Source organism: Oncorhynchus keta, chromosome 28, assembly GCF_023373465.1.
Source record: "Oncorhynchus keta strain PuntledgeMale-10-30-2019 chromosome 28, Oket_V2, whole genome shotgun sequence".
NCBI classification, from domain to species: domain Eukaryota; kingdom Metazoa; phylum Chordata; class Actinopteri; order Salmoniformes; family Salmonidae; genus Oncorhynchus; species Oncorhynchus keta.
In genome coordinates, this window is record NC_068448.1 from 38,277,250 (window position 1) to 38,302,439 (window position 25,190).

General features: G+C 43.1%; 2 protein-coding genes across 2 annotated transcripts; both read right to left on the minus strand.

Moving 5' to 3' along the window:
* On the minus strand, positions 1-11,166 carry LOC118361273 (targeting protein for Xklp2-B-like). Its single transcript, XM_035741081.1, has 16 exons — positions 11,008-11,166; positions 10,518-10,648; positions 10,114-10,254; positions 9,855-10,008; positions 7,322-7,408; positions 6,805-6,915; positions 6,390-6,499; positions 6,164-6,309; positions 5,821-5,992; positions 5,550-5,688; positions 5,025-5,244; positions 4,521-4,790; positions 4,106-4,252; positions 1,445-1,556; positions 855-1,042; positions 1-476 (listed from the first exon to the last, which is right to left on the minus strand). Exons 2-16 carry the CDS (start codon positions 10,630-10,632, stop codon positions 366-368), a joined length of 2,223 nt encoding a protein of 740 aa, XP_035596974.1. The 5' UTR covers positions 10,633-10,648; positions 11,008-11,166; the 3' UTR covers positions 1-365.
* Positions 11,167-11,813: 647 nt separating this feature from the next.
* On the minus strand, positions 11,814-15,887 carry trappc6b (trafficking protein particle complex subunit 6B). The gene is made up of 6 exons (XM_035741082.2): positions 15,451-15,887; positions 15,294-15,361; positions 12,881-12,998; positions 12,680-12,763; positions 12,487-12,580; positions 11,814-12,126 (listed from the first exon to the last, which is right to left on the minus strand). The coding sequence occupies exons 1-6, from the start codon at positions 15,529-15,531 to the stop codon at positions 12,095-12,097; spliced, it is 477 nt and encodes a 158-aa protein (XP_035596975.1). The 5' UTR covers positions 15,532-15,887; the 3' UTR covers positions 11,814-12,094.
* Between the last annotated feature and the right edge of the window lie 9,303 nt (positions 15,888-25,190).

Sequence of the window (25,190 nt, forward strand, 5' to 3'; positions counted from 1 at the left end):
TCAGAGAACATTGTAGTCCATTTTTATTGGGCAGAAGGCTGCTGCAAAATGTTGCAGAGACAGTCAAGACTACATTCATATCAGGAAATTAAATACAGGTAAGACTTCAAAGAGAGATTATGAATTTAAAGTCTTGTGTTTTAAAAGGTTAAGACATTAAGAACATGACTTTATTATACATAATCGAAAGCAAAGCGACAGCAAGTCAGAACAAGCAAGTAATGTACAGGCCGTAGTGGGAACGAGTAGTCAGGTTTTTCCAGAGAAATTTAAAGCTGAAGGTTCAAACCAATAAAATAAAAGGCAGCCAGAAGAACTAAATGAAGTGTTTATATAATATACACAACGAAATCCCTTCACAGCCATCACATGCGGAAGCGATCAGAAAAGTTGGGAGACTGGGGCACAGTGAGTGTGACGTCGCTCTTCTTCAGCTCCAGCTGTTTGTAACGTCTGACGGGTTGGGCTTTGTGGACCTGAGGGACAGAACGAGGACACTCACGTTACACTAAGGTACAACCAGGGCTGCTGTTCCGACAAACCACCACATGCCCGACTAAAAACTACACCAAATGCCCCAATGAGCAATAAATCAGTTGTAACCAGGTGTGTTGGTGCCGGCGCTAGAGCAAACAACATTTTGAAACCAAAAAGGAAAGTGTCAAGACAAGTTCAGGTTGGGCACCCTACCCAGGCATGTTTGTGCTGGAACAAAAGCCAGCACATGTAGAGGGAGACTGGTTTAAAAGTGGTATAGGGACAACAAGCCCTTACCAGGCTACAACTTAGCTCTACAGTATTTTAAGCACATGACCAATTTCTGGGCGGGGCTGGTCTAAGGTCAGCATAGTTACCTGTTCCAGGCGTAGCCTGGCCATGTCCTCCTTCTCACGCTCCTCCTGCTCCCTGCGCTGTTCCTCCTCCATGCAAGCCCTCAGCGCCTCCTTCTCACTCACCGCCTGGTCAAACTCCTGCCGCTCCTTGGCGCGGCGCTCTGTAGACAGCTGGAAGCCCTCTGGAACTACGGAATTATTCATGTCTTCTAAAGAAAGGCAAGAAAAAAAAAAGTGAAAAGTGGTTTGGGTGGTGAGGTGTTAAAAAAATAAAGATTGGCAGGTGGTAAAGGAAAGGCAAAAAGGTTGAGTGCAGAAGTCCAGTTCAGCGTTACCCAAACAAAGCCCAAGTAAAAGGAGTAGGCAACCATGATACAGTATTGAGACTAAGATAAGCAAGACTGGAATTTGTAGTTGAGGGAAAGAAATAGGCTTGAGATGAGTCTCAAGACAGGCAATGATCAAAGAGAACTGTTCAGGGTGACAAAAGTGGGGTAATCCGAGATAAAAGGTGGGAGGAGAAGTTGAGTTAAAGAGGTCCAACAGGACTACGGTTGTGGTCTATGGCCAGTGCAGAAAGAGGTGAGCAAGGCTGGTGTGATCATACTTACCCAGGACAGAGCGGTTCTCTTTCTTGGGGATGAACGGCTCTTTGTGAGTGACCATATTTGGTCGAGCTTTGAAGGTGGCTGCCTCCGCCTGGTGCTTCTGTTCCTCCTTCACCTGGAGAGAACAAAACAGAGGGGTTTGGGCAGGAATAGTGCTGTGGAGGTCATGAAATTCCGTCAGACAGTTGTCGTCATGCAAAAGACCTCCGGGCTGACGGTAATTGACCGTTAATTAACAAACACGTTTAGCATCTCCAGGCCTCCACACACGAGCCACTAGTGTGCTTATTTGTCACATCTACATAAATACGTTTCCTCCCGAGTGGCGCAGCGGTCTAAGGCACTGCATCGCAGCACTTGAGGAGTCACTACAGACCAGAGTTTGAGCCCAGGCCGTGTCACAACCAGCTGTGACCAGGAGTCCCATATGGGAGGCGCACAATTGGCCCAGCGCTGTCCAGGTTAGGGGAGGGTTTGGCCGGGTGGTGGCTTTACTTGCCTCATCACGCTCTAGTGACTCCTTGTTGCGGGCGGATGCCTGCAGGCCGACTTCAGTCGTCAGCTAAACAGGGTTTACTTCTACACATGGGTGCAGGCGGCTTCCGGATTAAGTGGGCAGGTGTTAGAAGGGCGGTTTGGCGGACGCATGACTCGACTTACGCGTCTCCAGAGCCCGTTGGGGAGTTGCAGCGATGAGACAAGCTCTTAATTGGAGATCACAAAATTAGGGCGAAAGACTTATTCACCATCAGTAAATATTCATCACAACAAATCCATTATTTTAGGCAGGTCTAAAGAAACATGAAGAAAATGTATTTCAGAAAAGAATATAAGTTGGCTATGCTCCATGCTTTAGACTTGTTCATTTAGCAGACAAGATGTCCCTTGCCAATATTTTATAGTAAGAATTATAATTGAACTCGGCTGAATAAAATAGAAAGGATGTTTTTCCCCCATTCCGGAGCAAGAGGGTGCGCAGATGAAGCGGCAATGTTGAGTGTAAAAGTGAGAATTTGAAACAGGTCCTATATGCTCCATTGAGTTTGGCAACTTTAGTTTTGAATGATACAAACGTTAGATAAAAAGATATGGGCTGCATGATGCGACTATAGGCTATTGATGAGTTGAGAAAGTCAAAAAAGCCTGCACTCCGTTCCTTGCCTCAGGATGCACATTCAGTTCTCATTGAGTGATCCTATTTTCACCCATCAGACTATTCTCAATTTAACCTAGCCTGTACTATTGTCAAATTTGTTTCGATTTAGAATGGCTCATTATCAAATGGTCAAGACATGGTCACCCTTATGCACTGGAATAGAAAATGGAGGCCACTTTCCCACCAATGTGTTTTTCACACAAGTCTGGTAATGTCACTACTTAAATTTGGGAAACCAAGTGAAATCTGTTCGGGAACATTGATAGTAACATGTTTTCACAAGGAAACATTTGATTAAACGGTTGACAACCGGGGCCTCCCGGGTGGCGCAGTGGCACCAGAGGCTCTGAGGTCAGTGGGGCAATGCACAATTGGCCTAGCATCGTCCGGGTTAGGGAGGGTTTGGCCGGTAGGGATATCCTTGTCTCATCATGCACCAGCGACTCCTGTGGCGGGCCGGGCACAGTGCACGCTAACCCAAGGTTGCCAGGTACATTTGGTGCAGCTGGCTTCCGGGTTGGACGTGCGCTGTGTTAAGAAGCAGTGCGGTTTGGTTGGGTTGTTTATCGGAGGACGCATGACTTTCAACCTTAGTCTCTCCCGAGCCCGTACGGGAGTTGTAACGATGAGACAAGATCGTAGCTACTAACAATTGGATACCACGAAATTGGGGAGAAAAAGGGGGTACATTTATTTTATTTTATCATAACTGTTGACAACCCCTCTATGCACGCTGGAGAAAGGAATGAAGGAAATATAAACTCAAAGGTGGAATATTCTGTAGCTTAAGGTAAAGCGTCAGAATATTAATGAATTACTAGACTACTCAAATTTCACTATAATTGTAAGCTAAATTGGTTTCATTTAGGCTTCACCAATTACGTACCAAAGATATCTTTAAATCAGTTTATTTTTATGTTTTATTGCCATGTGCAGTAGGCTGTGTATTGTATAACGGAACAATAATGTTCATTCAGGTTCTTTGCAACGACCATGTCTTCCACTACGTTTCAACCGCTTGAACATCTTTCTTCAAATGGATCACAGTGAGGTGAGTTTTAAAAGCACATAGTGTTTTCATAAGTGTTTGATGCAATTTTATTTGCATTGACGTCAGAGGGTTGAGGGACAATAGAACCCCAAGTACCAGGCCATTAGGACCTGATGATAGCCAGTTTCGTACAACTAATGCATGCCCAGAGTGCATAACAGGAGATCAGAATTTTACTGTGGTCATGACTCATGACTGCTGGTGTGGCAGTAATAGGATTTTGCAAATAGTCGATGCACATATAAAAAATAAAAAAAATTAAAAACTGATTGTGTCCGACACGCAGTACTTTGGTGCCAGTCAGAAATACGGAGCTCGTTATTCTACTTATAGGGTCAGAGTATGAAAGCAACTGCATGAACTTAGCCACATCTTCAGTTTGACAGCCGAGCAGGAATTCAATAAAGCCAGTCAGTACAACTCTGGAGTTGTCCAGGGACCCCGCCTTGGGCCTTACCATCTGCTCCCAGCGGTCGTGCTTGACAGCTCCCCGCTCATCAATGAGCAGCTTGAAGGGCTCAGGCTTGGTGGGCTCAGCCACCTTCTTCTCTGGCAGGACCACTTCATGGAAGTCCGGCAACGGCTGGGCCTTGAACTTTGGCACCTGAGGTTCAGAATTTTTTATTGACCAATCTGGTTACGATAACATTTTCTAGCAAAACAACGTGCAGCAAAAAGGCTTTAATTCATTATCTCAAAATAATGTTGCACCACAAATCTTAGATGTGTAACACCATCTAATGACAAAGGGCACAACAGGGAACTGCTCCTGTAACCCCTCTAGTGGGACTAATCATCAGGTCTCCCCATATTAAATAGAATTTAAGGCAAAAGCAACCCGAGGAGAAAACTGAACACTTTTAAGGCAGTACCTCTTCATGCCTAAGCTCCTCCAGCCTCTTCTCTTTCAGCAGCCTTTTCTCACACTCCCGCTCTTCAAAGGAGAAGGGGCACACGTCCATATGGGTCTTGTCCTGGAGCTTAGGCTGGAAGGGCAGGCCAAAGTGGGGCGCCGCGTGGGCCTTGAGCGGGGCCGGGGGTTTTACCTCCTCCACCTTTCTGTCTATGCGCACCCTCTTCTTCAGGGCCCATGCAGGGGACTCTGGAACAGTGGGACATAGCACCTTCTTCTCCGGGACACCCTGTAAACCAACAGGTGTGAGTATCCCATTAGCAAGGGCACCATCACATCATATATACCATCATGGTATTATACCAGAGCTAGAATGTTTTGCATGCAAAATACTACATTTTCTGTTCATTGTTTGGCATGGCAATACCATAAGGAGCAGACTGCAAACAGACTCGCATCTAGGCTACATGTACTACCAATCCATGACAATCGAGTAAAAACTAGTTGGCTGTGTAGCACTCACCACCACCTCCTCTAGGATCCTAACCGGCAGCGGGCGGGAGTGGAAGGTGTGCTGCTCCTCTGGCTCCTCCGGCTTCTTACTGGCATTTCGATCCGCCAGCCTCTTGTCCATATGCAAATGGAAGCCCTCAGGCCGCGTGGACTCCTTCACCGAGGGCTTCTTGGGATTCAGCGCCCCCTCTAGGATCTTCCTGTTCAGCTCCAGGGCCTTGAACTTAAACCTGGAAGACACCACAGGACATGGGTGGATAATGAAGGTTGCAAATAGAATAAGCGAAGACAATTCCTTATTCAAATTGAAACAAATCATATATGTTCAATACAAAGCATTTCCATCTTCTTGAAGAGGGTTCAAGGTCGTTGGACCATGAATGGGCTGGAGCACCAGTAAACGTGTCAGCTTCATTCTAGTAACGTAGAGTACACACTGGTAGAAGTAACCCACCAAGTCTAATAACTACTATTTATAGGCCACACCACATGCCAGTAGAAGAACAGAGTGAAGAAGCCGTAAGTGTGGACTCACTGTTGGAGTTTCTGGAGTTCCTCAGCCTCAAGCTCAGCGCTGCTCTTGACTGCCGTGGGTCGGCGCCTCTGCCGGGTCATCAGCAGAGGGGTGTGAGGGTGGGTGATCTTCAGCTGCTCACTCTTCACAGGCGACGGGCCTGAAGGAGAGAATCATTGTAGTTTGCTGCCATTTTTACTTCATGCACGAAGCACACCCCAAAGCATGGGACTGCCACCATTGCCTGTCATGTATAACAGAAAGGACGAGCTGGATTAGAGCTAATACACACCCCTCTCGTGGCTCTGTCGACTGCGAAGGTGGTAGCGGGTTGGAGTCCGTCTCTGAAACTGCTCAATCTGTTGTGCCATGGGCACGTAGGGGGCAGGTTCCTCCAGCTTCCTCTTGCTGCCAGTAGACAGGTTAAAGGGCTTGGGCACAGTGGTACCATTTGGTGCCTTGGCCTAACAAAGAAAATAATTCAGGAGATTACTTCAAGGGGAAAAAAATAATCACAAATATGTCTGGGTGAAGCGACAATGTAGGGAAGTGGAAAAATCATATCTTTGGGTTGCACCCATCCCTTAAACTGCCATAGCAGCTGATGTGGCCCCACAAAAAAGCTAGCTACTTACAGGGGAGGATGGGTGCTTGCGGAGCTGAGCGGTGAAGTCCATCTCCTTGTGCGGTGGCAAGGTGCCGACCTTGACACGTCCGTCTGTGCTGAAGTTGAACTCTTTGGGTACGGTGGTGGCCAGAGCCAGCTTCTTAGGGGGCTGACCTGAATGACAACACGATTGACAAGATGAAATCCTGCTTAATGCAGACAGATGACTCCTTCCTGAAATTGAAGCTACTCACTGCCTGCCATTGCAGCCCTGTAACTGGCCTCGTTCCTCTTCCGCTGGTCAGCCACTTCCTTCTGAAGAGCCTTGATGCGCTCCATCTCCTGCTGCTCAGAGCTCTTATGCCTGGGGTTGACATACAAACTTTATAACACAATCTAGGGATATTAACCTTCAAATGCAGTGTTCCACAATCTTGGTCCTAGAGTACCACTGGGTTTTGCAAGCTTTTGCCCTAGCCGTGTCAATACTTGATTAGTTGAATAAGGAGAGTTATTGCTTGGGTTATAATGCTGAGTGATGGGAAATGTAACCAGTCAAATTCCTTAAAATATCCATGGATTAAAGGACTGACAGTCTTGTCAGCACCAACATCAGGTCATGCATGCCTCCTTTAATTAAAATCCATGAGTGATAGCAGTATGACATACTGTGTGGTGGTGGGGGCTGCTGCAACGTGCCGGGCCTGCGTGGCTGCTTTGGGGTTGAGTCGCACGGAGGTGCGGACACTGAGACTGCGCCTGGGGGGCAGAGATGAGCTCCTGGCAAATGAACAGACCAGGACAGTCTGGTTACTTTTGTCCACAAGACAATTGGTGAAGGTTCATTATTAAAGATGGAATCTGCAGTAGGGGGAAACAGCACCACTGCCCAGGCATTGTTGTTTTGTTGACAAAGCAGAGGTGGAGAGCGCTGCATGTGAAAAAGGAATACATTCACCAACATCCAATATTAATCTCATACTTCAAACCAAATAGTCTACAGTTTGGACCATGCTAAACAAGCCATGGTGGGAGGGGGAAGAATAGATACTCCAGTTGTTTTGTTTAACGGTGATGCGTTGACAAAATGTTGTTGGGTTTTTGTGTGTTTTGTGTTACAGGATTTAATAATTCCAGGCACACTGTGGCAGAGGGGAAGATAGTGAAAATGTATAAGTTCGCTGACCTTCTCTGCTTCTTGACAGGTGGTGGCACTTGAAGGGCGGTGTGCCGTCCTTCCTCATTGCAGGCTGCCTCTTTGCGCTTTGACACCCTTCAGTGGAGAAACAAGTGTTATATTGCCACTTAAAAGCATATATTTGATTGGTCTAATACTTGTCTGCAGCTAAACAGGTTGATGCAGTTATAAAAGAAACATAATGTTAAAGTTTATAATGTTAAAGTTATAAACAAGCTAAGCGTCAGTACAGAGACAAAGTGGAATCTCAATTCAACGGCTCAGACACAAGAGGCATGTGGCAGGGTCTACAGTCAATCACGGACTACAAGAAGAAACCCAGCCCAGTCACGGACCAGGATGTCTTGCTCCCAGGCAGACTAAATAACTTTTTTGCCCGCTTTGAGGACAATACAGTGCCACTGACACAGCCTGCAACGAAAACATGCGGTCTCTCCTTCACTGCAGCCGAGGTGAGTAAGATATTTAAACGTGTTAACCCTCGCAAGGCTGCAGGCCCAGACGGCATCCCCAGCCGCGCCCTCAGAGCATGCGCAGACCAGCTGGCCGGTGTGTTTACGGACATATTCAATCAATCCCTATACCAGTCTGCTGTTCCCACATGCTTCAAGAGGGCCACCATTGTTCCTGTTCCCAAGAAAGCTAAGGTAACTGAGCTAAACGACTACCGCCCGTAGCACTCACTTCCGTCATCATGAAGTGCTTTGAGAGACTAGTCAAGGACCATATCACCTCCACCCTACCTGACACCCTAGACCCACTCCAATTTGCTTACCGCCCAAATAGGTCCACAGACGATGCAATCTCAACCACACTGCACACTGCCCTAACCCACCTGGACAAGAGGAATACCTATGTGAGAATGCTGTTCATCGACTACAGCTCGGCATTCAACACCATAGTACCCTCCAAGCTCGTCATCAAGCTCGAGACCCTGGGTCTCGACCCCGCCCTGTGCAACTGGGTACTGGACTTCCTGACGGGCCGCACCCAGGTGGTGAGGGTAGGCAACAACATCTCCTCCCCGCTGATCCTCAACACTGGGGCCCCACAAGGGTGCGTTCTGAGCCCTCTCCTGTACTCCCTGTTCACCCACGACTGCGTGGCCACGCACGCCTCCAACTCAATCATCAAGTTGCGGACGACACAACAGTGGTAGGCTTGATTACCAACAACGACGAGACGACCTACAGGGAGGAGGTGAGGGCCCTCGGAGTGTGGTGTCAGGAAAATAACCTCACACTCAACGTCAACAAAACTAAGGAGATGATTGTGGACTTCAGGAAACAGCAGAGGGAACACCCCCTATCCACATCGATGGAACAGTAGTGGAGAGGGTAGCAAGTTTTAAGTTCCTCGGCATACACATCACAGACAAACTGAATTGGTCCACTCACACTGACAGCGTCGTGAAGAAGGCGCAGCAGCGCCTCTTCAACCTCAGGAGGCTGAAGAAATTCGGCTTGTCACCAAAAGCACTCACAAACTTCTACAGATGCACAATCGAGAGCATCCTGGCGGGCTGTATCACCGCCTGGTACGGCAACTGCTCCGCCCTCAACCGTAAGGCTCTCCAGAGGGTAGCGAGGTCTGCACAACGCATCACCGGGGGCAAACTACCTGCCCTCCAGGACACCTACACCACCCGATGTTACAGGAAGGCCATAAAGATCATCAAGGACATCAACCACCCGAACCACTGCCTGTTCACCCCGCTATCATCCAGAAGGCGAGGTCAGTACAGGTGCATCAAAGCTGGGACAGAGAGACTGAAAAACAGCTTCTATCTCAAGGCCATCAGACTGTTAAACAGCCACCACTAACATTGAGTGGCTGCTGCCAACACACTGTCATTGACACTGACCCAACTCCAGCCACTTTAATAATGGGAATTGATGGGAAATGATGTAAATATATCACTAGCCACTTTAAACAATGCTACCTTATATAATGTTACTTACCCTACATTATTCATCTCATATGCATACGTATATACTGTACTCTACATCATCCTTATGTAATACATGTATCACTAGCCACTTTAACTATGCCACTTTGTTTACTTTGTCTACATACTCATCTCATATGCATATACTGTACTCAATACCATCTACTGTATGCTGCTCTGTACCATCACTCATTCATATATCCTTATGTACATATTCTTTATCCCCTTACACTGTGTATAAGACAGTAGTTTTGGAATTGTTAGTTAGATTACTTGCTGGTTATCACTGCATTGTCGGAACTAGAAGCACAAGCATTTCGCTACACTCGCATTAACATCTGCTAACCATGTGTATGTGACAAATAAAATTTGATTTGATTTGAACCTTTCGCCATCTTTCCTTTCCACTTGACATGGACTAATAAAATAAATATTCCAAACACCCATGAATGCAGCAGGATGGCTGCAATTGGGTTTTTCAAAAATAACCACATCCCTTAGTAACTCAATTTGACCAATGTAGAGCCTCAAAACGAGATGTCAGCCAAGCTGAGTGTTCTAGAACCAACATACCTATGCGGTTGGGCAGGGGGTCCCTTCCTTTTTGGCAGGGCAGCTACCGGAGCTGGCTTATTTCCCCAGGAGGTGACAATGTTGGGGAGGGTAGCTGAGGACATGCTCTGGGAATCTGCTGTGGTGGGTCCCGAGGAAGTGCTTGGGGCCTCTACTGTGGAAACAAGAATATATATCACATTACACACAGGTCAGTCCAACTTGTGAATGTAAGTGTGAAAACACCCTGGATAATAATAAAACTGTTTAAAGTACCAACCTGAGTTAGAGTTGTCCTTCACCCTGGGAGATACAATCACCCTGGGCAAGTGTGTTTTAGGGGTCATTCCAAATGGCATATTGTTTCTGTTTGGGGTGGCAAGGTGGCCAAACATTCCACCATCCTGGCCAGCACATTGGTCTGCACACGATTCAAGAATAAAGTGTAAATTCAACTACTTTGCAAGTTACAATAGGTGATAAAGCATTTAACACCAAGATCACCCATATGTCAGCGTGCTCCAATATTTAAAAATACATGCATTAATCTTGGGAAGATCTATCCTTACACAGCCCATGGGAATTGTATAACTGTTGCCTTACTAACAATCCCATAACTTCTAAAATCGGATTTCCTCCTAAATACTTTATAATATTGTGCACAAGCTTGCGAACATATCTCACCAAACCAAATGTCCGCGTTGTCCTCCGTATCCAATGCTTTGAAATCAATTACATGTGACGGTGCATCAAATTCGTAGTGACTTGCCGATTCACTCTGCGCCATCTCACCATCCATTTCAGCAGCTGCTCTCCTAACAAGTAGATGTTGATGCATGACATGAGGCCAATTGTTAAGATGGGAGTTAGTTTTGAAAACGTAGCCGTAGCTAAATTAGCGAGAAAAACGTTACGCTTCCCCCCCCCCATGAACACATTTAACTGCTTAGCGACAAGAGATATAGATATATATATAGTACGTTAACATAACAATCACAAGAGAGCCATATAAAAACAAAATACCAGAAATGGTATCGTTAGTGTATTGAAGCTAGCTACAGTAGCTAACGTTGGGATACTAGCTCGATACTGTACTGTGGATCCAAATTATCTGAGATATGAGATTTAAAAAATAGTTAACATGTTCATAAAAACACACTACATTAGAACATACCTTTAAAACGCGTATCTTACAAACACAACCAAGCCGTAGTGGCAATCCCTTGAGCCGTCAGTTAGCTTCAGTGCTGAAATAACAAAATAAGGTTTGGCGTTACCGTTTAAATTTCCTCCCCATTTGAACCAGCCAATCAATAGCCTCTTCCAGAGCAATTGGTTTTCCATTGGCTCAACGTGCCTGGATTACGGCATACTCAAATTATATTTCCTGCCACGTGAGGACTTTCTGTAACAATCCTGAATGCCCACATTCTTACATTTAGCTACATTTGACTAATTTAGCAGACACTCTTACCCAGAGTCAACTAATGTATCTAGATAAGAAACCCACATAAGTAATTATAATTTTAAATTCCCCCAAAAAACAGCTATCAGCAAAAACCGACAACAGTGCACGAGTTCGTTTTGGGTGGCCCGGGATTTAAGCGGGGTTTACACATTTTAAACCATTCCACTGGACCTCAAAATAAAACTCCACTCAACTGGGACAACGGACCATGCAAAACTAACACTTCCATTATCAAGGGGGGAGGGGGGTTCAACAGCAACAGATGAAAGGGGACATCTTTGACCATGTTCTTTGAAGAGCATCATTTTCATCATTAATTTATCAACCATGTAACAAATTCAACTCGATGGGCAATCAACTGCAAATAATAAATGTGCATTTGCACAGCATCATGCTCTGTATGCCTAATCTTTATCAACTGTTCAATAAAGTAAAACATTTAGCATATTAGGCCTACTTATTTAGGCCTATGCTATGGTCTAACGTCAACAAATGATATGGATACACAATGGTTGAAATAGACTTGGGTCTTTAATCAACACTCAGTGCAAATAATATTTTTCAGATGTAAAGAAAAAACATGATTCATGTGCATGTTACAATAATGCATTCATTAATCGTAATCAACAATAATAAGTAACAATAGTACAAATACATTTGATAAAAACATAATGATATGTAGGCACAACACTGATGTCTGCATGCAGGACATTTCAAGCTTTTGTTCAATAAAGAAAGTCAATACAACTGGGATGGGTGGCGTTGGAGTGAATACGCCTTCCTTCGGAGGGTGCTACATTTTCTGGATCATGACCTGAAATTTACCTGTGAAGAAATAAACAATATGTCAAAAGGATAAAAGTACTGTATATCCCAAGATCATTTTGCTCTTCTCATACCAAGATCACACACAACATACTGTATCAGTCTGGGCTGGCTGATGTTTTTGGTTGGTTGTATTAGACTGTGTTGAGTAATGGTTGGGGCATGGTTATGTTGAGAATCATTATAGCTCTGGATACCTGTAATAAGTCTAACTTTCATTAAACGGTTTACAACCCTGGATATCTTGTTTATGGAGGAATGTAAGTCGCTCTGGATAAGAGCGTCTGCTAAATGACTTAAATGTAAATGTAATAGGTTTCTCAATTCACAAGCTCTACCAAAGAGAAAAGTCTTCCTTACAGGCAGGCATAACGGACACCTCTGCTGTGACAATACTCTTCACTCCCAGGTTGGAAAGCCCTCCTCTAACCAGGCCACATGTGAACGCCAAATACTGCAATGACAGGGGCAGGGAGAACCATTCATGTGGTGAAAGTTGTCCAGGTATAAATAGTGCTTGACAAGTGAGTTTTCCCCCATTATGCTTCCTCACCTTTGGGGCATGCTCCAAATACTGTTTACCGGCAGAGAGCTGAGTGAGTAACCGGAACTTGTTATCCTGCAGGACATAAATACCCTGAAAAATAATCCACAGAAATCAAAACTACATGAAAATTACAATATATTCAGTGAAAGTATTTGACCGCATAATATTTCCATGAGAGGTGGTGATTGAAGTGCAATTGAATCTTACTTGGTGGTTTGTTCTTAGGTTGTCAATTTGCTTTTTGAAGACACAGGTCCAGAAGTCTTTGCAGATGAATTTCATGACATCAAGCTCATCTTTAAACCGTGCTGTGTCTTTGGTGAACCTAAATAAAAAGAGTATGTTCACCATGATGTTGTTCCCAGGGCCGACTCCAGACAGAAACAGGTACTTAGGGGCCCAGGCCGCTAGGGGGCACCCAACCCAGGGCCCCAGCCCAGCTATCTAAACTTGAAGTAATCATAATCGAATACCAACCGGTCATGCAGGGCACGTGCCCAGGGGTCCTGACCTCCAGGGGGCCTCTATTGATTTGGTTAGTTACGCTCACTCAGATATCATTAACATGGCATGAGTCATGGCAAAATGTGTATAATTGCAGGAAATTAGCCTTAAAACTGAAATGTCTCTCTGGACAATGGCAAAATGTGTAGAACTGCTTCAAACTTGACTCAAATCTGCAACTTTCAAATTGTATTTATTTTTACTCAGTCAGGGTCTCAACTTACTGTTGAGAGTTTGAATACACAAGGTGCAAGTTCAAAATGTGGCTGTGCATCAGACATTTTTCTCTTGTTACGTCAGTCACTAGCTAGGTTGCCATCCAATTGGATACAGATTTTCATGCAAATATTCTCAAATCTGCATAAAAACATGTGCATTTTCCCACCAGAGATGTGTTCCCATCGAATTGACTTGTTGCAGATAAAAAGCTGTGCAGTTAAATTCCCATGTACAGAATACAAATTCAAGTTCAATTGTTTTCAATCACATTTTTTACTTTACTGGTGGTTTTCTCACAAAACAATGTGTGTTTTATAGCGTATGCCCACTTTGGTACTGGCACGTGCTCTCTAGCCAACAGCGTGCAGGTAGCGGAATGGGCCAAAATACCAGCAACAGTGTGTGAAAACCTTGTGAAGACTTACAGAAAACGTTTGACCTCTGTCATTGCCAACAAAGGGTATATAACAAAGTATTGAGATAAACTTTTGTTATTGACCAAATACTTATTTTCCACCATAATTTGCAAATAAATTCATTAAAAATCCTACAATGTGATTTTCTGGATTTTCTTTCTCATTTTGTCTGTCATAGTTAAGTGTACCTATGATGAAAATTACAGGCCTCTCTCATCTTTTTAAGTGGGAGAACTTGCACAATTGGTGGCTGCCTAAATACTTTTTTGCCCCACTGTATAGCCTACATGATGAGATTATTATAGACAAAAGGGCAAGATTATTTTCAGTTTTCAAATGGCAGCAAAGCATCGATTATCATGTAACCAGAAAAATACCCTCAATATTTATTGGAAAGCAGCATTAAGCTCATCACCTTGCACTTCCACCACCCATAACTTATTTAATCTCTAGCCTAATAAACTGCATGAAGAGTCATAGTGGGAGGACCACACAACATGTCATCACGTGACTCCAAGTTTACTTCGAAATGATCATTATTATATTAATATTTGCACATAAGTGTTTCCATTACATTTTATAGACAAAAAATGATCCCTCCTTGTCTAGCATATTTTATTTTGTTGACATTTGGAAAGTTTACCGAAAACTTTTCTGTTTCCATAAGGCCTGTCATGACATTTTTTATTCGAAAATTACTCTAGCCAGCTATCTAAACTTGTAGCAATCATGACGAAATAACAACCGGTCACACAGGTTACGTGCCCAGGAGCCCCACTGATTTTTGTTAATCACTCTCACTCAGATATCATTGACATGGTATAAGTCATGTAAACACGTGTAGTGCAGGAAATTTGCTTAAACTGAAAAACTATGCATCCACCCCATGGCTAAATGGGTAGAATTGCAGGAAATTGGCTGTAAAACTGCAAAGGTTTTTCTCTGCCCTATGGTAGAATGAGTATAATTGCATGAAATGTGTTATACAATTTCTAACATTTCTCTGCACTTTATGGCAAAATATGTAGAATTGCAAGAAATTACATTTACATTTTACATTTAAGTCATTTAGCAGACGCTCTTATCCAGAGCGACTTACAAATTGGTGCATACACCTTATGACATCCAGTGGAGCAGCCACTTACAATAGTGCATCTAAATCTTTTTAGGGGGGTGAGAATTCGAAATTCACCTTAAAATGTATTGGGGGGGTGGCGGCAATCACACATTTTTTTTTTCGTGAGGTGGGAAGGGGACCCCAATCAAATCTAACTTGGGGCCCAAAAAGCGTAGAGCCAGCCCTGATTGTTCCATTTCCATTGACAGATCAGGTTGAAAAATATCAACCTTGGAAATAATTTGTGTTTGGTGATGTCAGTGATTATTATAATAATTGGAGGTGGTCACAGTGGTAAACAACAACATTAATTATCATATTAGTATCAATAAATAAACAAGACAAACATAGTGCTTCAACAAACCTTTCTATTAGTCCCTGACCCACCCGGAATCCCATATTTTCCAGTTTGGTAATACATCTCCCATTTTCCTAAAGGATTTGAGGATAAAACAACATAATTAGTTATTATGCACACACATTCCATATGTTCCAACACCATTAAAAAAATATGGCCTCACCATTTCTCCATGTTCAGATGATTTGTATATATACTGTATCACCTCATTGTGTAAAAACTGAAAAAGGGCTTCGTCTGCCATCCTTGGTTATTCCCAAACCTATCAAACACCTCTGGCTAGTAAGGATGACGCCACCCTAAATGCTATCAGTATTCATATATAGATATTTATATATATAACGTTATATATTCGTCTTTGAATTTAGTGATGTGTGTTTCTACAGTCACTTAATAATGTAGAGCAAAGAACACAACCTAATCGAAATTTCTATGAACCCAAGAGTATTTAAGCCAACATATATTTCTAACTAGCCGTCAATAAATTACTATGATTAAATATCTCAACTTGAGTCGTGAGACGCAAAGATTTAACGATGGGACATGAAAATAAACATCTGACAGAGGTCCTTCTTTCACACTAGCAAACAGTCGGCCAAAAGAATGCCTGAATAGGAAGCGAAAAATACAAATAAAAAAGGATGAACATATGATTATTACATCCCTTATTATTTAACAGTTCATACGGTTAAAAACATGCCGGTGGATGTATGTGTTATTTAGCTAATTAGACACATGAAACATTGTGGCAATGTGGGCAACAACGTTACAAAGGCATATATGGACTACTTCCATAGAGATAGATAGAGGACTTCTCTTTGTATCTGTGCCATTGTAGCGTCTGTGATAGCATCAAATCAAATCAAATTGTATTGGTCACATGTGCCGAATACAACAGGTGTAGACTTTACCACGAAATGCTTACTTACGAGCCCATTTCCAACAATGCAGAGTTAAAAAGTAAGAACAATAAATGCTACAGTATGTACAAAAAGTGACTAGACAATCAGGATAGATAATAAACAGAGTATCAGCAGCGTATGTAACAAGTATGAAAGTCTGTCTATGTGTTGGTGTGTGTGTGTAGTCAATATGTATGTGTTTTGTGTGTGTGTGTGTGTGTGTGTGTGTGTGTGTGTGTGTGTGTGTGTCGGTGTGTGTGTGTGTGTGTGTGTGTGTCGATGTAGTATGTATAAGTGTGTGACGAGAGTCTAGTGAGTGAGTGTGCAGAGAGTCAGTGCAAAAATCATAATAAGTAATAAAGGGGGTCAATGTAAATAGTCCGGGTAGCCATTTGAAGTGATGTTCATCAGGCGGATCCCTATTTTTGAACACAAGCATGGTACCAATAATTGCTTCTATTTCACAAGATGTATAGTACCAGCCAAAAGTTTGGACTCACCTACTCATTCTAGGCTTTTTCTTTATTTTTACTATTTTCTACGTTGTAGAATAATAGTGAAGACATCAGAACAATGAAATAAAACATATGGAATCATGTAGTAACCAAAAAAAGTGTTAAACAAATCAAATTTTATATTTGAGATTATTCAAAGTAGCCACCCTTTGCCTTGATGACAGCTTTGCACAATATTGGCATTCTCTCAACCAGCTTCACATGGAATGTTTTTCCAACAGTCTTGAAGGAGTTCCCACATATACTGAGCAGTTGTTGGCTGCTTTTCCTTCACTCTGCAGTCCAACCCATCCCAAACCATCTCAATTGGGTTGAGCTCGTGTGATTGTGGAGGTCAAGTCATCTGATTAAGCACTCCATCACTATCCTTCTTGGTCAAATAGCCCTTACACAGCCTGGAGGTGTGTTGGGTCATTGTCCTGTTGAAAAACAAATGATAGTCCCACGTTTTTGTGACTGCACTTGAAGAAACACAATTGACTGGCTCAAACGCATTAAGAAGAAAATAAATTCCACAAATGAACTTTTAACAAGGCACACTTGTTAATTGAAAGGCATTCCAGGTGACTATCTAATTTAAACATATATATACAGTGCCTTGCGAAAGTATTCGGCCCCCTTGAACTTTGCGACCTTTTGCCACATTTCAGGCTTCAAACATAAAGATATAAAACTGTATTTTTTTGTGAAGAATCAACAACAAGTGGGACACAATCATGAAGTGGAACGACATTTATTGGATATTTCAAACTTTTTTAACAAATCAAAAACTGAAAAATTGGGCGTGCAAAATTATTCAGCCCCCTTAAGTTAATACTTTGTAGCACCACCTTTTGCTGCGATTACAGCTGTAAGTCGCTTGGGGTATGTCTCTATCAGTTTTGCACATCGAGAGACTGAAATTTTTTCCCATTCCTCCTTGCTAAACAGCTCGAGCTCAGTGAGGTTGGATGGAGAGCATTTGTGAACAGCAGTTTTCAGTTCTTTCCACAGATTCTCGATTGGATTCAGGTCTGGACTTTGACTTGGCCATTTTAACACCTGGATATGTTTATTTTTGAACCATTCCATTGTAGATTTTGCTTTATGTTTTGGATCATTGTCTTGTTGGAAGACAAATCTCCGTCCCAGTCTCAGGTCTTTTGCAGACTCCATCAGGTTTTCTTCCAGAATGGTCCTGTATTTGGCTCCATCCATCTTCCCATCAATTTTAACCATCTTCCCTGTCCCTGCTGAAGAAAAGCAGGCCCAAACCATGATGCTGCCACCACCATGTTTGACAGTGGGGATGGTGTGTTCAGGGTGATGAGCTGTGTTGCTTTTACGTCAAACATAACGTTTTGCATTGTTGCCAAAAAGTTCAATTTTGGTTTCATCTGACCAGAGCACCTTCTTCCACATGTTTGGTGTGTCTCCCAGGTGGCTTGTGGCAAACTTTAAACAACACTTTTTATGGATATCTTTAAGAAATGGCTTTCTTCTTGCCACTCTTCCATAAAGGCCAGATTTGTGCAATATACGACTGATTGTTGTCCTATGGACAGAGTCTCCCACCTCAGCTGTAGATCTCTGCAGTTCATCCAGAGTGATCATGGGCCTCTTGGCTGCATCTCTGATCAGTCTTCTCCTTGTATGAGCTGAATGTTTAGAGGGACGGCCAGGTCTTGTTAGATTTTCAGTGGTCTGATACTCCTTCCATTTCAATATTATCGCTTGCACAGTGCTCCTTGGGATGTTTAAAGCTTGGGAAATCTTTTTGTATCCAAATCCGGCTTTAAACTTCTTCACAACAGTATCTCGGACCTGCCTGGTGTGTTCCTTGTTCTTCATGATGCTCTCTGCGCTTTTAACGGACCTCTGAGACTATCACAGTGCAGGTGCATTTATACGGAGACTTAATTACACACAGGTGGATTGTATTTATCATCATTAGTCATTTAGGTCAACATTGGATCATTCAGAGATCCTCACTGAACTTCTGGAGAGAGTTTGCTGCACTGAAAGTAAAGGGGCTGAATAATTTTGCACGCCCAATTTTTCAGTTTTTGATTTGTTAAAAAAGTTTGAAATATCCAATAAATGTCGTTCCACTTCATGATTGTGTCCCACTTGTTGTTGATTCTTCACAAAAAAATACAGTTTTATATCCTTTATGTTTGAAGCCTGAAATGTGGCAAAAGGTCTCAAAGTTCAAGGGGGCCGAATACTTTCGCAAGGCACTGTATATATAATGATTTAACCTTTATTTAACTAGGCAAGCCAGTTAAGAACAAATTCTTATTTACAATGACGGCCTATACTGGCCAAACCAGACCCGATGCTGGGACAATTCTGCACCGTCCTATGGGAGTCCCAATCACGACTGGTTGTGATACAGCCTGGAATCAAACCAGGATGTCTGTAGTGATGCCTCAAGCACTGAGATGCAGGGCCTTTTTAGATCGCTGCGCCACTCGGGAGCCCAAGTGGTGCATGTTGACAGAATGCCAAGAGTGTGCAAAGCTGTCATCAAAGGGTGACTACTTTGAAGAATCTCAAATATAAATATATTTGGATTAGTTTAAAAATTGTTACTACATGATTCCATATGTGTAATTTCATATGGTCCTTCTGTAGCTCAGTTGGTAGAGCATGGCGCTTGTAACGCCAGGGTAGTGGGTTCGATCCCCGGGACCACCCATACGTAGAATGTATGCCTTGAACCGATTACGACTGTAAGTCGCTTTGGATAAAAGCGTCTGCTAAATGGCATATACATATACATAGTTTTGATGTCTTCACTATTATTCTACAATGTAGAAATTTGGTAAAAATAAAGAAAAACCCTCTAATGAGTAGGTGTGTTCAAACTTTTGACTGGTACTGTATGTCCTTGAACCGATTACGTTCAAATCACACACAGATGATAAATTATAAGGATAATTTAGTTGCTAGCCTACAGTACCTTGGTTGGGCCTTCATCTTGAGATACTCCATGAGAGGGGGATGCACTGAGCCAGCCTGCAAAGTCACTTCCTAGAGTAGATCAAACTGTTCATGCAATGTTTCCAAAATGTTTCCTCCAAGTAGCAAGATGACACTTCCTGATCATCAAATGCACCACTGAGCATTCTCATAGGAAACAATGGGGTGACGTCATCGATGGCTTCCTCCATTTTTTTTACAGCCTATGGGTGGAAGCCCTCAATGGCGCTGCCCATGCTAATACAGCCTTTTGGCCACGAGAGGCCTCTATCATTCTCTATAGCTATGTCCAAATAGTTTTAACATGGTTCTCTGCATACTAGGTTTGGTTTGCTCCTAGTCGAAGTTGGGCTAGGCGAAGTGAATGTCTGTACCTCACATGCTCTTGACCTTTGATTGAAAATAGTACTGTTTGTCCCTCTTTAGACGCTGTAGTCAGTATACTTCCTCAAAATAGTCTAAATTATTCTAAGATAACTCTAGAAATCTGTAATACATTTTTATGTTTTCGCCAGGAAGTCCAGGACCCAGTTGCACAGAGTGGGGTTCAGACCCATGGCCATGAACTTAAGATGAGCTTGGAGGGTACTATGGTGTTGAATGCTGAGCTATAGTCAATTAACAGCATTCTTACATAGGGATTCCTCTTATCCAGATGGGATAGGGCAGTATGCAGTGTGATGGCGATCTGTGGATCTATTTGGACGGTAAGCAAATTGAAGTGGGTCTAGGGTGTCAGGTAAGGTAGAGGTGATATGATCCTTAACTAGCCTCTCAAAGCACTTCATGATGACAGAAGTGAGTGCTACGGGGAGATAGTCATTTAGTTGAATTACCTTTGCTTTCTTGGGTACAGGAACAATGGTGGACAATTTGAAGCAAGTGGGGACAGCAGACTGGGATAGGGAGAGATTGAATATGTCCGTAAACACTCCAGCCAGCTGGTTTGCGCTTGCTCTGAGGACGTGGCGAGGGATGCCATCTGGGCCGGCAGACTTGTGAGGGTTAACACATTTATATGTCTTACTCACATCGGCCACGGAGGAGAGCCCACAGTCCTTGGTAGCGTGCTGTGTCGGTGGCACTGTGTTATCCTCAAAGCGGGCAAAATAAGTGTTTAGCTTGTCCGAGAAAAAAGACGTTGATGTCCGCGACGTGGTTGGTTTTCTCTTTGTAGTCCGTGATTGTCTGTAGACCCTGCCACATATGTCTCGTGTCTGAGCTGTTGAATTGCGACTCCACTTTGTCTCTGTACTGAGGTTTTGCCTGTTTGATTTCCTTATGGAGGGAATAACTACACTGTTAGTATTCTGCAATATTGCCAGTCAGCTTGCCATGGTTAAATGCAGTGGTTCACACTTTCAGTTTTGCACAAATGCTGCCATCTATCCACGGTTTCTGGTTTGATTAGGTTTTAATAGTCACAGTGGGAACAACATCCCCTATACACTTCCTGATGAACTCCACCACTGTGTCAGTGTATACGTCAATGTTATTCTCAGAGGCTACTGTTGGAGGAAATTATAGTTGAAATGATTAATTATGTATACATTTAAATTACAACCATTTATTTTAATACTATTAAGTTGTGGTATGAAATGTATGGGTTTTTAGTTAAACTAGGACTGAAAATGTAGTTAAAACGAATGAATTGTCTGTACCTTACGGGTTTCAGGGAGAAGGAGGGTATATCTCTTTAGACAGATAAGAATGTTCTTTGATGTTCCATTAGTGGAGAAGAGTATATCTTTTAGACAGATTGGAATGTTTGTTTTATGAGGGGAGTAGAAGACAATCTCCAGACCTGAAGACACTGCGCTATTGTGTGGATCGGAGAAAGTGTGAGAACTGATGACGTCATTTTGATCTTCTCTTTAAAATGTAATGTTCTTTGTATTTTGGGTCAGTACTCATCAAGAATAAATGCTGAAATTGTTTTTAAGACTGGTCTCTTGCTATTTCATGCAAATGATAAATTTACAACTTATTATGAAATAGATAGAGTGTGAATTTGGTATTGGCTACAAAACATATAGGAATTTAGAATTCCACTAACACTACCCGGAACAAATCGGTATTTCGAAAAGTTGAGTAGCAGTGGTCCAATGTTTTACCAACACGAGAACTACAGTCGATGTGTTGGTAGATCTTTGGTAGCATTTTCCTCAAAGTTTCTTTGTTAAAATCCCCAGCTACAATAAATGCGCCCTCAGGATATGTAATTTCCAGTTCATAAAGTCCGGTGTAGTTCTTTGAGGGACATCATGGTATCGGCTTGAGGGGGAATATACACGGCTGTGACTATAACCGAAGAGAATTCTCTTGGGAGGTAATACGGTCGGCATTTGATTGTGAGGTTTTCTAGGTCAGGTGAACAAAGGACTTGAGTTTCTGTATGTTATCACAATCACGCCAGAAGTAGTTAATCATGAAACCTACATCTCCACCTTTCTTCTTCCCGGAGAATTCTTTATTCCTGTCTGTGCGATGTACTGAGAACCCAGATGGTTTATGGACAGGGACAGTATATCCCAAGAGAGCCATGTTTCTGTGAAAGAGAGTATGTTATAATCCCTGATGTTTCTCTGGAATGAGATCCTCGCCCTGAGCTTGTCTACTTTATTTTTCAAAGACTGAACATTAGCGAGTACCATCGAACATTGCCATCGAAGCGGTCGATGGTGTGCACGCCTCCTAAGTCGGACTAGAAGTCCACTCCGAATACCTCTTCTCCGCCGGCAGTGTGTTTCGGAGCAGCCACTGGAATAAGTTAAATTGCCTTGGGGGGTACGAACAAAAGTCGTATTCCTGGTCATAATGCTGGGGAGTTACTGCCGCTCTAACATCCAAAAGTTCTTCATGTATTTAATAACACCAAACATTTTATGAGCTCATAAACCAAAATGCCCGCAAAGTTGCTTAGGAGCTAGAAGCAGAGCTGCCATATCTGTTGGCGCCAAACACACAGACCTTTTTCACAGTCTGATGTCCTTAGTGCTCCGGAGCAGGTTTTCATCAAGAATCTCTTTGAACTTTGCTCCGTTCATCTTTCCCTCAAACCTGACTAGTCTCCCAGTCCCTTCTGCTTAAAAACATCTCCACAGCATGATGCTGCCACCTCCATGCTTCACCGTAGGGATGGTATTGGCCAGGTGATGAGCGGTGCTTGCTTTCCTCCAGACGTAACGCTTGGCATTCAGGCCAAAGAGTTCAATCTTAGTTTCATCAGAGAATCAGGGAATCTTGTTTCTCATGGTCTGAGAGTCCTTTAGGTGCCTTTTGGCAAACTCCAAGCGGGCCGTCATGTGCCTTTTGCTGAGGAGTGGCTTCTGTCTGATTGGTGAAGTACTGCAGAGATGGTGGTCTTCCATCTCCACAAAGGAACTCTGGAGCTCTGTCAGAGTGACCATTGGGTTCTTGGTCACCTCCCTGACCAAGGCTGTTCTTCCCTGATTGCTCAGTTTGGCCGGGTGTACAGCTCTATGAATAGTCTTGGTGGCGCCAAACGTCTTCGATTTAAGAATGATGGAGGCCACGGTGTTCTTGGGGACCTTCAATGCTGCAGCCATTTTTTGGTACCTTGACACAATCCTGCCTCAGGGCTCTACGGACTATTCCTATGACCTCGTGTCTTGGTTGTTGCTCTGACTGGTGTGTGCCTTTCCAAATCATTGAATTGTCCACAGCTGGACTCCAATCAAGTTGTAGAAACATCTCAAGGAGGATCAATGGAAACAGGATGCACCTGAGCTCAATTTCGAGTCTCATAGCAAAGGGTCTGAATACTTAAGCAAATAAGTTATTTCTGTTTTTATTTTTTTTTCATAAATTTGCAAACATTTCTAAAAACCTGTTTTCACTTTGTCATTATGGGGTATTGTGTGTAGATTGATTAGGAAAATGTTTAACATTGTCAATTTTCGAATAAGGCTGTAATGTAACAAATGTGGAAAAAGTGAAGGAGCCGGAATACATTCCGAATGCACTGTTCATCAAACACATGGTTTCCAGATGTTTGATGACATTCCATCTGCTCCGTTCAGGCCCTTATTACGAGCCGTTCTCTCCTCTGCAGCCTCCTGTGATATGGATCTGCCAGAAGGCAAGGATCCATTCTCTCCAAAAATCTCACTCCCACAGGGCCAGAATCATATTTGTCATCATCAGGATGAGGCTCAAACTCAGCGGTCTTCACTGCATCTGTCACCACAGTTAATTCATCCACACTCTCGTCATGTTCAATTTCCTCCTGTAGCTCTTCCAAAAGTTCTGTGTGATCCACCACTCCATATTGACCTTTTTTTCCTGTCCTCCATTTTACCCCAAACTCGTGGCCACAGTAGCAAACGAAGAAACACTTAATTGAAGAATCTCTACTGTTGACCAATCACCGACGAAGGGGCGTAGACTTCGGCTTGCCTCAGGAAAAATGTTTGTGTGCCCATACAGCAAATAAAACCCTTTCAAAAGACCCAATAAACAACCTCACAAAATGTTGTCATAATATATGAACAAACTGTTTCGGATGGGAAGCATGTGGACACCAGAATTTATTTGAATTTTACAGGATGAAATCTCTTGATATGCACCATGTCGTTTTCAAGTGTCCAAATAAAAAAAACGAAGCAAACAAACAATACTTAGTAACAAGAATAATATGGTAACTTATGTCTAATAATAATAACATTGTAATTATAGGCGCAGGCATAGTCTGTGTGCCAGTCTTTTTAGCAGAGACTGTTAACCCCTAAATAGAGACGGGCACCCAGACTAGTGCAGGCAAGGCGAAGCAGAGAAGTTGAGAAGGAAGCAAACGGCATAAGAAATAATAGAGCTATCTGACGGCAAAAGGGCTATAATGCAAGGTGTGGTAAAGATACACTACATGACCAAAAGTATGTGGACAACTGCTTGTCGAACACCTCATTTCAAAATCATGGGCATTAATATGCAGTTGGTCCCCCCTTTGCTGTTATAACAGTCTCCACTCTTCTGGGAAGGCTTTCCACTAGATGCTGGAACATTGCTGCAGTAAATTGCTTCCATTCAGCCACAAAAGCATTCAGCCACAAAAACATTTGGCGTTCCAATTCATCCCAAAGGTGTTCGATGGGGTTGAGGTCAGGGTTCTGTGCAGGCAAGTCAAGTTCTTCCACACCAATCTCAACAAACCATTTCTGTATGGACCTTTGTTCACCGGGGAATTGTCATGCTGAAACAGGAAAGAGCCTTCCCCAAACTTTATTTTTTTCTCAAAAAAGTTGGAAGCACAGAATCGTCTAGAACGTCATTGTATGCTGTAGCGTTAAGATTTCCCTTCGCTGGGACTAAGGTGCCTACCCAAACCATGAAAAACAGTCTCAGACCATTATTCCTCCTCCACCACCAAACTTTACAGTTAGCACTACGCATTTGGACAGGTAGCGTTCTCTTGGCATCCGCCAAACCCAGTTTAGTCCATCGGACTGCCAGATGGCGAAGCATGATTCATCACTCAAGAGAACACGTTTCCACTGCTCCAG